This window comes from Medicago sativa, chromosome 6, assembly GCF_051527215.1.
Source record: "Medicago sativa cultivar Bolivia chromosome 6, Bolivia_mono, whole genome shotgun sequence".
NCBI classification, from domain to species: Eukaryota; Viridiplantae; Streptophyta; class Magnoliopsida; order Fabales; family Fabaceae; genus Medicago; species Medicago sativa.
The window spans coordinates 89,730,754-89,743,347 of record NC_140754.1 but is presented as its reverse complement, the minus strand read 5'-3'; the positions used below and the strand labels follow the sequence as shown (position 1 = coordinate 89,743,347).

At 31.7% G+C, this 12,594-nt stretch overlaps 2 protein-coding genes across 2 annotated transcripts; one reads left to right on the top strand and one right to left on the bottom strand.

The window, feature by feature from the left end:
* The first annotated feature begins 3,297 nt into the window (after positions 1-3,297).
* On the top strand, positions 3,298-5,812 carry LOC146918067 (uncharacterized). The gene is made up of 3 exons (XM_085719734.1): positions 3,298-3,969; positions 4,106-4,184; positions 5,184-5,812. The coding sequence occupies exons 1-3, from the start codon at positions 3,964-3,966 to the stop codon at positions 5,762-5,764; spliced, it is 666 nt and encodes a 221-aa protein (XP_085575860.1). The 5' UTR covers positions 3,298-3,963; the 3' UTR covers positions 5,765-5,812.
* Positions 5,813-10,806: 4,994 nt separating this feature from the next.
* On the bottom strand, positions 10,807-12,325 carry LOC146918066 (uncharacterized). Its single transcript, XM_085719735.1, has 3 exons — positions 12,179-12,325; positions 11,996-12,074; positions 10,807-11,367 (listed from the first exon to the last, which is right to left on the bottom strand). Exons 1-3 carry the CDS (start codon positions 12,182-12,184, stop codon positions 10,922-10,924), a joined length of 531 nt encoding a protein of 176 aa, XP_085575861.1. The 5' UTR covers positions 12,185-12,325; the 3' UTR covers positions 10,807-10,921.
* Positions 12,326-12,594: the final 269 nt, after the last annotated feature.

Below are 12,594 nucleotides of genomic sequence, written 5' to 3'. Positions count from 1 at the left end.
GTCTTTCAAACTTATTTAACATCAACCATAGTTTCAAAGTTTTCTTTTATAAGCAAGATAAATTGAAATATTGAACAAAAGGAGCATAACCCCATGAATCAAAGTAACAACCTTTGGAAAAAAAGAGTATCCAATTTATCAACTACAAACGTTAAATAACAAAAAGTACGAACATTAATAAAAATATGCATCTTCATCTGCTGGTTAAACCCTACTTTGCAAAAGTGTCTGCGACTTGATTTGTTTCTTGAGGAATAAGTTTCCTCCTTACAACCAATCTTCTTCACTAGAGTATTTGTATCTTTGCAAGTCGACCAAGGATGATTAAGAACACAACATGTCTACATAATAGTCAAAACCTCCACGCAATCGGTTTCGATCACAACATTGGACAAACGTCGTTCGGCTGTCAGCTGCAAACTGTATAGAATCCCAAATAATTCTGCCATAATGTTGTTTCTGTCGCATCACATAGTTGACAACTTGTTGAAATCATAAGGTGCCTCATGTATATTTCAGAATTTGAAATAATGACTCGTCTAGTAAACCTAATCAAGCATCGCAATCTTTCTAGTAGAACTTTCAAGCTCCAAATGATTGAGAAAATTATGTTATTCATTCAATTTTGAGGCTTACGAAAAAAAATAATTGACCTCTTAACTATAAATAAGATGAATTATGTTATGCTAATTTTATTTCATTCACTAAAAACTCAGTTCCACCTTAAACTCAAGTGTTTAAGAAGTGATAATGGGTCTCAATTCTTGATGTCAGGCTTTATCAAGCTAAAGGCATTATTCATCATCGATCTTGTGTTGAAACCCCTCAACAAAATGCATTGTTTAGCGGAAACATCCACACATGCATCCTTAATGTTTCACGTGTAATTTTCTTTCAGGTATACATGAATTTCCCACCTTGCCTTAAACAAGCAAGCCGATAGTGGTATGCCAAACTTTGAGCAGCTCTTGTTTCCATTGGTTACCAACATTCCTTTGTCGACTGCTTTCTATTTACAAAGACTTCTGGTACCAAAATAACAACTCTTATAGTTCATGTACGTGGATGATATTTTCCTCAAGGATGATGATCTCGTCGAAGTTCAACACGTCAAATCTTTCTTGGATCACCAATTTTTTATTATAGATCTTGTCTAACTTTGATTATTTCTTGGTCTGACATAGCTCGATCACCAATTTTTAGTAGTGATTGTTTTATTTGGCGGCTATATACCTTTAGGAAAAAAAAAATGACTTTTCGGAGACCTAAAGCAAGGGTTTAAGCCGCCTTACGCTTTGACTGTCCTTTGTAGCCAATCATAGCTAATGGGATAATGTTTAGTTGTTGTTGGTTGTGTCAAGCAAAGTCTCAGATGATGAGTGTCTCTATACAAAAATTCCTCTCAATTGTATATAGGATAATTAGATTTTTAGGTGCCTTTTTTATTTTTAACTCAAGATTTGCAGTGCCTTAAGGATCTATGTTTTCTGAATTACAGCAAAACTTAGCACGACTGATTATTCGTTGAATTGCTCTAGCGCGGAGTCATGCCCAATCTGCCTCCAGCATGTGCTTCCATGCCACTTATGGATTTTTTTAATTAAAATAAATTAAAGGGTTGATTTTTTTCACCGACAAGAATATTTTTTATAATGTGATTTTCACTTGACACTAAAACAAAACTTTAATTTCAATATTAGATAAATATTAAATCCATTTTATTTCTAATTAGTCAATTTTAACCAGTTTATTTGTAAACAAAAATGAGTCGGCTTGCAACACATATATGATTTAAGCCACCATATCAAATTTTTTTTTTTTGTATGTTATATCATAACCATGCATCTAACAATCAATGAAAATAAAATACAAAAGTATATACTAGAGGAATACATATCATAGTATATTTTTTTAAAAAAAATATACTATAAAACTGTCATCGTGAGCTTAACTTAGTTGGTAGGGACAATGCATAATATATGCAAGGTCCGGGGTTTAAACCCCGACCACAAAAAAAAAAGGATACTATTAAACTATTACCTTGTAACCTTTGAAGAAGTAAGAATTCAATTTACAGTGTGTTCTTTGGCAACATGCAAATAAAATATCATGATTTTTTTTTTAAAATTTTTTCCCTTTTACAAGATTACTTCATCAATCCTTATATATGTTACCCCAACCATGAGTGAGAATTATTTTGTTTTCCCATTATTATTTATTGTTACTCCATAAAGATATGTAAAGTGATGGCAATTGAATTTTCACCTTTGCTAAGGCAATTGGAATTGGCCTTTGAGTTTTGTGTAGTCTTGAAGAAGATGGTGAGTAGTTTATCTAATCTTACATTTAGAAGCAATATGAGGTGACAGTTAATTCAAAAGAAAAAAAGGAAAAGTTAGATATGAATTTAATGGTTAAGTAGTGTCATTCTTATCTAGAAGGAATATGAGGTGATGGTTAATTCAAAAGAAAAAGAAAATGTTAGATATGAATTCAGCGGTTAAGTAGTGTCATTTCTATCTATATAAGCAATATGAGGTGACAGTTGATTCAAAAGAAAAAGGAAATGTTAGATATGGTCTTTTGAGTTTTGTGTGGACTTGAAGACGGTGGTGAGTCGTTTATCAAATCCTACGTTAGGAAGTAATACGAGGTGAAGTTTTATTCAAAAAAAAAAAAAAGAAATATTAGACATGGATTCAACGGTGATTAGGGTCATTCTTATCTTGAAGCAAATATGAGGTGATAGTTAATTCAAATGAAAAAGAAAATATTAGAAATGGCCTTTGAGTTTTGTGTGGACTTGAAGACGGTGGTGACTAATCCTACATCTATCAAGTCTAAGAAGCAATATGAGGTGACAACTAATTGCAGAAGAGAAAGGAAATGTTAATATGGATTTAACGATGTTGAACAATTGTGTTGACTCATTAGTCAAGTTGGAGTGTGATGATGTTGAGTCTTGATATTTTTTTGAGTTGTCCAGCTCCTCTTCGTCAAGTTGTTCTTGTTGATGCTATGGGAGTTTGTATTACTCGGTTAATTTTCTTATATTTTCTTTTTTGTTCTTTTTTTTTTTTCGGGAGTTTTAGACCTCTTTATTACCAAGATATAAAGTATATGGGAAATGTTAACTTGTGCTTTTGGGGCATAAGTTAGGAAGACAAATGTAGAAGGTTTTTCTTGAAATTTGTGCATTTAGTGTCTTAAAAGTTCCAAAAGTTATACTTTTAATATAAAGTTTATTTTTAATTTCCATTTTAAACTCCTTAGGGCACAAGTTAACATGATCCAAAGTATATAGATATAATTTTGAAGAATAATTGATGTGGTTAACAATTGTAAGACGGTCTTAAAAAGGGGGGAAACAATTCAACTTGCCTCACGTATAGGGAAGAAAATAGTAACTAATATGAAAGTACATATATTAGTTGCGTTACATGATAAATATTGGCAAAGCTAAGACTATAGGGACGAAAGTATAGTAGTTAATAGTTTATAATACACAATAAAATTGTTTAATTATTTGAATCAAATCAAAGTACACAATAAATAATAAGAAGTGGATTCGTTATGCACGACCAAATAGTTAAAAACAAGCTAAGTTCAAGTTGGTAGCTGGCTATAGAGAGAGTTGACTCCAACAACCTCAATTATTCAAAAATTGTTTAGTCTTTTTTTTCTTTGTTTTTATTCTTTTTCATTTTATCTGCAACTAGTTTTTTTTTTTTTTGGAAGGAATCTACAATTAGTTGAACCTTTCACAAAACAATGACAATGTAGCTAATTTATGAGTCAAGTCAACAAGAGCAATATATCGACAAATACCAATGTATATATCATAACCTATGTACAACCTGCTCAATTCCAAAGCAGAAGACAAATACGAAGAACAACTTTGTTTGTGTCCAATCAGAAAAATAAAAGAAGCAAAAAGTTTCTGTTTGTTTCAATTAAGCTAGGATGAAGGTATATGATTACTTAATCATCATTTTGAGTTTTCTTTTCATTTAATTCCTTTTATTTAGTATTTGTTTTTATAAGTTTTTTTTTTATCTTTAGTAATAATTTCATTAACAAACTATTTATTAAATGGCAAATACAGCAAAAGATAGTTATAAAGTTGCAAATGGATTGTGAGAAATGCAGAAACAAAGCCCTCAAAACTGCTGCTGAGGTCAAAGGTAATGATCATGTCAATCCCTATATTTATTTGAATTATGGATTTAAATTACGAGCTTCAACCGCAATTGGGACCACGATATTGCTAATTTTGAGGTCTTCGCAATAATATCCTAATTGCAATTTTGATCACATTAACTACATTTTGCCGTAATATAAAAGTTTGCAGTGTAACGTTGACTGGAATTTAAAACCACATAGTTTGCTTTGTAGTTAGAAGTCGGATGAATAAAACAAAAATTTGATTTAAGGGGACCGGTTTTCGTTAATTATTTTGTTCTCAGGTTTGTTATGTTCACAAATTTTCACCCTCAATAAATCTCATGATTTTCATGTATTAAATTGTAAACTCACACTCTTTTTTTGGTTGTAGATAAAAGGTGAGAGGTTATATGAACTTTTGTGTCACATGAGTTGACTTCACAATTATTTTAGTCTTAAATAAGAATATATATGTAAAAAATTGGTGTACTCAAATACATGTTCTCTTTCTAGTATTAATATTATTATGTTTTTCTTTAACTATATGTGTGTGTGAGCGCCCACGCAAGCATGATTGATTGTGTTTGTGTGCGCACTCGCACGTGTAATGGAAATGAGTTGTCATAGTGACACCACTTTAAGTCTTGTGTGGACAAATGTGTACATATAAGTTAAAAATTGAAATACTTGCTTTGAGAATTAAGTGAAAAATTATTTTCATTATTTTTGTGCATAATTTTTATTGAGAATTCAACTTTTTTCTTTACAATAAAGCATAATCAGATATGTTATTTGAACATCAATATACTGAGTACTGACACATATGTGTTTGTCTCTATCTTTCTCTCACTTTACAAACATTTTAAACTTACGCACAAAAACACTTACACGCTATATTTGACATCAATTTTATGATGTCCTAACATCATTTCTCAATCAAAATATATACTTGTTTTAGCTAGTGCTTCTTCATTTCTTGTGACTCATATGATCAAAAACCAAAACATATGCATATATAGGTGTGACTTCAGTATCATTGGAAGGAGATGATAAAGAAAAGATATGTGTCACTGGTGATAATGTAGACACAGTTTGCTTAGCCAACATGCTAAAGAAGAAGTTCAATTGTGTCACCATTCTAAGTGTGGAAGAGGTGAAGAAGAAAACCGAGGAAGAAAAAAAGAAAGAAGAAGAAAAGAAAAAAGAAGAAGAAGTGAAAAAGATGATGGAAGCATGTCGTACTGTTTTGTTTGGTTCTTGCAAGTCTTGCAACACTCATTGTAATGGTAAGTGTGAAAAATGCACATGTGGAAGTGCAAAATGTGATGGCATACAATGTGTCAAAATTTGCTTCAAGTGTGAAAATCCAAAGAGTTGTTGTGAGTGTAAACCTATTCAAAAGAGTTGTTGTGACAACAAGAAGTGTGATGGTTGCACTCCTAAGAAGCCTCCTTCACCAAAAATCCAACAATGTCCTCAATGGTGCACATGCCCTAGGTGTTATGGTTATGCTCCATATCAACCTTATTGTAACCCTTATCCACAACCTAATTATGCGGTTTGTTATGACTCAAATCCTGAACCTTGCTCCATCATGTGAGTAAGAACTATGCCTTCAATAAAATTTGCAAGCATGGTGTCATTATAAGATACTTGTATACAATAACGATGGAGCAAGGTTCAAGATTTGGGTCATAACAAACCGCATAATTAGGTGGTGGATAAGGGTTACAATAAGGTTGATATGGAGCATAACCATAATGCCTTCAATAAAATTTGCAAGCATGGTGTCATTATAAGATACTTGTATACAATAATCTTTTAAGGAAAATAAATAAATTAGTGATGAAAATTTGGAGAGGAGAAAATGTGAAATTCGTCTATCTAATTCTGTCATTAAATTTAGTGATCAGAGAATTGTTGATGAATTTCATTTTCTTTGATCTCTAATTTGGTTGCTAATATTTGCATATTAGTCTCAGCTATTACGAACGGGGTGTAATTTTGTTTGTTCGTATTCATTTTCAATGTAAATTTTATGAAGCTGTTCTGATGTTCGATTTCTATTTGAACGGGATTAAATTGTATATCTATATACATAATAAAATTAGATTTCAAGTATGTTTCATTAAGAAAAAGAAACAAAGTTTGATTTTAGAAGTAACGTATTTAGGAGGCAATCCAACCCCGTTGTTTGCGATGATTTATATCAATTGAATAATAATGTTTAAGAGAATTATACTCTCAATGCCACTCTAAATTCTGACAAGTCATGTGAAATTCTCAAGTGTGTTGGAACAAAGGGATTGATTTTGTGATTTTGAGAGAGAATAAAGAATAGAAGAGAGAAGTGATTAGAGATAGTTTTAGAGAGTAAAGAACTTGTATAGTATTTTGCAAAAGTCTCAAGTATATATATACACATGAGAGCTCAACTATTTGTAGCCTACATTACTTTACTCTGTTATGCAAGTTAATTGATATACAAGTAATCTCTTATAACTACTATAATAACGGTTTTTTTTCTAACTAAAAAACTTCACAAACTAAAATATTAAACTTCTAACATATAGTTACAAACAAACTTAACAAATTAGTTAATTACTTGAATAGGAAGTACTAGTTGCAGCTAACTTTGTCTATTAGTTACAAACAAATATACCTAAATCTGAATTATACACTAACACACCTTCTTGTTTCAGATTTTCACAAACATCTATTTTTTGGAACAACGAATAATTTGAACAGGGTTAATAGTATTTTACCCCCTGTAATATAGGTCATTTTCGGTTCCCCCCTGTAAAATAGTTTTTTTGAATTTCATCCTTGAAATTTGAAGATTTTTTGGTTTTGGACCTTCATAGAAAATTTCACCCCCTGTAATTTGAGCAAATTTAGGTTTACCCCCCTTGTAATGTGAAAAAATTTCGGTTTACCACCCTGTTAATTTGAGCAAATTTCGGTTTACCCCCTACCATATCGTCGATTTTGTACTGTCAAAATTCATGAAGGTCTAAAACCAAAAATCTTCAAATTACAAGGACGAAATAAAAAAAAAAATTACAGGGGGTAAAATCGGAAATGACTTATATTACAGAGGGTAAAACACTATTAACCCGGAGAATCTCAACTCAACTTTGCATGCTCCAAAACAAATAAACTTGACCAATAGCAACACACAAGTGGAATTAGGACATCTCAATATCAAACATCCATACCCAGCATTAAGAGATGTACTGATATAGCCTTCCAACATTAGAAACAAAAACTGAAATCACGAGGCATGCTAATCCTTTTATTCACTACATCATCCATATTGGAAAATTACTCTAGTCACTTATGAAATTGCTCATTCACTACACCAGTGAAACTTAACTACCGCTCCGCATTTTCAGCGGCAGTTAACTGCCATTGGGGAATTTTAAGATCGGTTTAATCACTTTTTAAGTCGGTTCGACCGATCTTAAAAGTGCCCAGCGGCAGTTAACCGTCGTTGAAAATGCCGAGCAACAGTTAACTTTCGTTGTGTAGTGAATGAGCAATTTCATAAGCGAGAAGAGTAATTTTTCCATATTGTTACTAGCCAAAACATAACCCATGAACTGCCTCTTCAAATTTTGGAACCCTCAACTTCTCAGACTTGATAACATCGTGAACAACTCCCATGTCATGACAATACAGATGACTAACATCACTTCCTTCACTATGTTAGCAGGCCGTGATTAGAATATGGTATGTCCTTAACCATTTGCTCAATTGGTCGTTCCCCATATCACAATATGAAAGCATTCAACATATTCATAAACTGCTTCACTACATGTGTCCAATCCCTTTTCATGACCTAAGATTCTCACAAAGAAAATTTTGTATTTCAAACTTAATAATTTTTACCGGTTGTTACTAACCAAAAATGATTTTTTTTGTATAATGAAACAAGAAATTTGGACACACTTTAATAACCCGAATATGTCATCAATTTCACGCAAAATGACAACACCTTCTTGTGATAATTATCTCGGTCAATGTTTCCACATAGGACTTAACAAACACTTTCATCTCCGATCGTGTAATCCACTTGAACGTCTTACCATACCATCACTTTTGCCGCTTGCTACCACAACACCGATTTCATCAACTCTTGATGCATAATTCGATCTAACTCTCTTTTTTGGATTCTTTAACCTCCTTGGCTCAAACATCACAACCAAAGCTGAATTCTCAATGTGAAACAATCAAAACTGATTATTATTATTATTATTCAATCAGTCTCTCTAATGGATTACGATCATTGAGTTTATAAAAACCAAAATAATCACTAAATGATTGTTGGAGTACTCCTTAATTACAAGCTCTACATTAAAGAATCCAAGATTACATCTTCACGTCTATCTTTCTAAATTCTACTTATTTCCCAAAAAAGAACGCATTGCTTTCTTAGTTTTGAGGTTCTTAATCCATATTTTATGTAACAAATTTACAAATGTTACCAAAAGTCTTAAATCAGTTTGTAACTACAATAAAAATGTTACTACTATTTTTTATGGTTGGCTTCCCATGCTTCAAAAGAGATTCACTCCTATTTTTTGGATAGGAGGCGACTATCCACAATTTTTGGACCACTTGGTTTGTCTACAAATCATACATCTTGTACGCAAACTTTGTACAAATTATTCCGTCATTTCTGCGTGTACACTATATCAGAAAATGCCAATGTAATGATTTAAGTGGTGGAAAATATATAACTAACTATATGTGATAGCGATTTTAAATATTAAAATTTTGTCTTATCTAACAAGTGTTTGGGATCAAAAACACCTAAATTTTTCAATATAAAATAAAGAAGTAAATCTCAGTATTTTAGTACTCTCTGGCTGACCAATTATTCTTTTTTTTTTTTTTGGGTACAAGACCAATTATTCTTTTATATCATATATAAGACTGACTAGTCATTTTATATGATGCAGACGGTACTAAATCAAATTGATTAATGAAATTAAGCAGACATTGAAGCCACTTGCAGTTTAATCGGTGTGACCATTTTGGCAGTATGGATGAGGTCTTAATTAGTTCAAACTTCATTATCCTCCGTATAAATTATATACATAAAAAATGACCGGTTTCCATAAAAATGAAAATCGTGATATGAGAAAAATATGAAGACGATCCGATTTAGGAAAAGAAAGTGAAAGCAAAAATTAAAAATGTTTAAAGAAGGGAAATATAATAAAAGTAAATTAAAATTTTATTATCCATTTGATCGTGATGTTAACTCAATTGACTGGGACATATCGACAATTTTAACCCTCACCTTACATAAATTGGAGATTTTGGCCCAACATCGACGTGACCTGGTCAAAATCAATGGGGTGTCACCTTTGCAAAATGGGATAAAATTAAAGGGGCAAAAGGGCTATTTTGAAAGTTTGAAAGTCAAAGTTGTCGGTTTATGAATTAGTTAGGGTCTAAACGTGCAATTTAACCAAAAATAACTAATAACATTATTGATAAGATAGCAACTAAAGATATAAGTTTAATGAAACTTAGGAACAATGATTGAAAATTGGCTCGAAACTAGTAATGAAGAATCTGCCTAATCGTTGCACATTCTTGGGGCATCGTGGTATGATCCTGGTATTGAAATTTGGAGTGAGCTACTGGAAAAATTGTAGCCCGTAAGAATGTCATGAGGCACGATTTAAAGATAAAGTCCAGTATTGTACATTGTATGAATTTGTAAATCGTGGCATAATGGGTGCTAATCATGGAACGATTTATCATGATGTGGACTTTACATATAGCTTCACTATTTACTTTTTTGAGAGAGTTTCAAGAGAGAGAAATTTGGTAAATCAAAGCAAGTAACTTTAGGGTTGAGTGTATTAGACGAGAGGTTCTCTTGGGTTGAGAAACATTTGTAAATACCTTGGATGGTGATATTTTATTCGAGGAATGATCAAAAAACATTCTTTTAGTGTCTTCTCTTGGGATTTATTGTGGGTTTGAATGACTTGAAAAATGGGAAGAAATTAGGGTTTGTTATTTGTGAGTTGTTAGCTAATTTTTTGTAACCTCGTTGTATCACTCTTATCACAGTAGATCGGAAAGCTACTCTCTCCTTCAGAGTAAGTCATTTTTTTTACCATGTTGGGTAAACAAACTTTGTTGTATTGTTTTTTTTTTCTTCTTATCTTTGTTGTTTTGGTTATACTTATGTTGTTGCTTCACACTTAACTCCAGGTCTATTTGTTGTTGTTACTGTTTGAAACTACTTGGTCATTGATTACTACTTCTTTTACTCCACACATCTAAATTTATTGGTGTGATTTTATTATTCGTATTCACAACATATTTAATGACATTAATGATAAGAGAGGTGATAAAGATATCCTCCTACAGTTTATTCTCGCTTAAATATGAAGAAAACAACAAAGTATATTCCTTAAAAAAAACAAATGATATTTACATGATAAATGAATACGAATGGGAATAGAAGGGGAAAAAAAACTAAATTCTTCACGAATTCTTTTTACATTAAATTTAATGACAAAAATAGAGAGATGCATTTCACATCTTTTCCTCTCTAAATTTTCGTCACTAATTTAATTTTGTTTTCTTGCAAGATTATTGTAAAAAAGTACTCCATTGAGACAATAATTGCAAATTTTATTTTAGACATATATAGTCCTTATCCATACTCTTGGATATCATATACATGATGGAGCAAGTATTAGGGTTTGCATCATAAACAACCGTACAATTAGGTCCAATACGGTTTACAATAAGGTTGATATGGAGCATAAAACTTAGAGCATGTGCAACCATTGCACTTACTTCCATCACATTTTGAATTTCCACACTTAAAGCTGCAAATAGTAACACAATTTGTGCCATCACATTTTGAACTTTCACACTTTGTGCATGATGAATTACACTTACCATGACAATTGAAATTGTTGCACTTGCAAGAACCGTGTAAAACAGCATGGTATGCCTCTATCATCTTTTTCTTTTCTTCTTCTTTTTTCTTTTCTTCTTCCTTTTTCTTCTCTGCCTCCGTTTTCTTTTTCACCTCCTCCGTCGTTTGAATGGTGACATTGTTGAACTTCTTCTTCAGCTGGTTTGCTAAGCAAACTATGTCCACATTATCTCCGGTCACACATACACGATCCTTATCATCTCCTTCCAATGACACCGAAGTCACACCTATATATATGCATTGTTTTGGATTTCGGTCATATGATTCACACCAAATAAAAAAAATGAAACTACGACTCTCGTTAATTTCATCATTCAGAATTAAAGACAAAAATTGAAGACAGCTTCATTTTCTTAATTATTCAAGCTCCAATATTTCACAAAATAAAAATAATAATAGCGATAATTTGGTTATCTCCTTTGAATTTGTTTTGTCGAGAATTTGTACTAACACACCTACTCTTGTAAACATTTGTTGACAAGAGACCTAATGTCGTGCCTAAGACAACTCATTTGAGTTACCATGCGAGTGTGCCCGCACGTGCGCACCCATATATAATCGAACTAGATTCAGAGTATATATACTTAAACACGCTTATTTGTTTAGAGGGTGTGGAGGTGACAAGAGAGAAAGAGTGAGAGTTTACAAATATAATTTTTTTGGCACAACAATGAGAGTTTACCATTTAATAAACAAAAAACATGAGATTTAAGGGTGAAACATTGAAAAAATAGCATACACGAGAGAAGAAAAAAAAATTATGGTAATCAAGTCCCCTTAAATCACATTCTGTGTTATTCATCCTACTTCTTGAATCTATATACAATGCAAAAACAAATCTAGAGATTTGCATACCTTTGACCTCAGCAGCAGCTTTTAGGGCTTTGGTTCTGCATTTCTCATTGTCCATTGACAACTTTATAACGATTTTTTGCTGTATTTATCATTTTACATATAGCTTGTTAAGAAAATGATCACAAAGAAAAAGAAAAAAATAATAATAAAAGAAAACCTCAAAATAATGTGGTCAGAACATACCTTCATTCTTGCTTAATAATTGAAACAAACAATAACTTTTTGCTTTTTGTTTTTGTGATTGGAAACAAATAAAGTGGTTGAATAAGTACGTAGTATTTGTACGTTTTATTTGTGGACTTTGACTCATACATTAGCTACTAAGTCACTGTTTTGTAAAAGGTTCAATAAGTTGTAAATAGAAATAAAAAGATAAAACTAATAATAATGCCAAACAATATTTGCATAATTGAGGTTGTTGGATTCAACTTTCTCCATAATCGACTTGTATTTTAACTTTTTGTTGGTGTATATAACGAATCAAGGTGTTATTAATTACTAGAGTTTTGAATGTTTTGTTTTGTTCTTCAAATAAATTAAAACACTTGGAGTAGGCAAGAAGTACCAAAATGCAAGTAGTAATCATTCACTAAGGTACA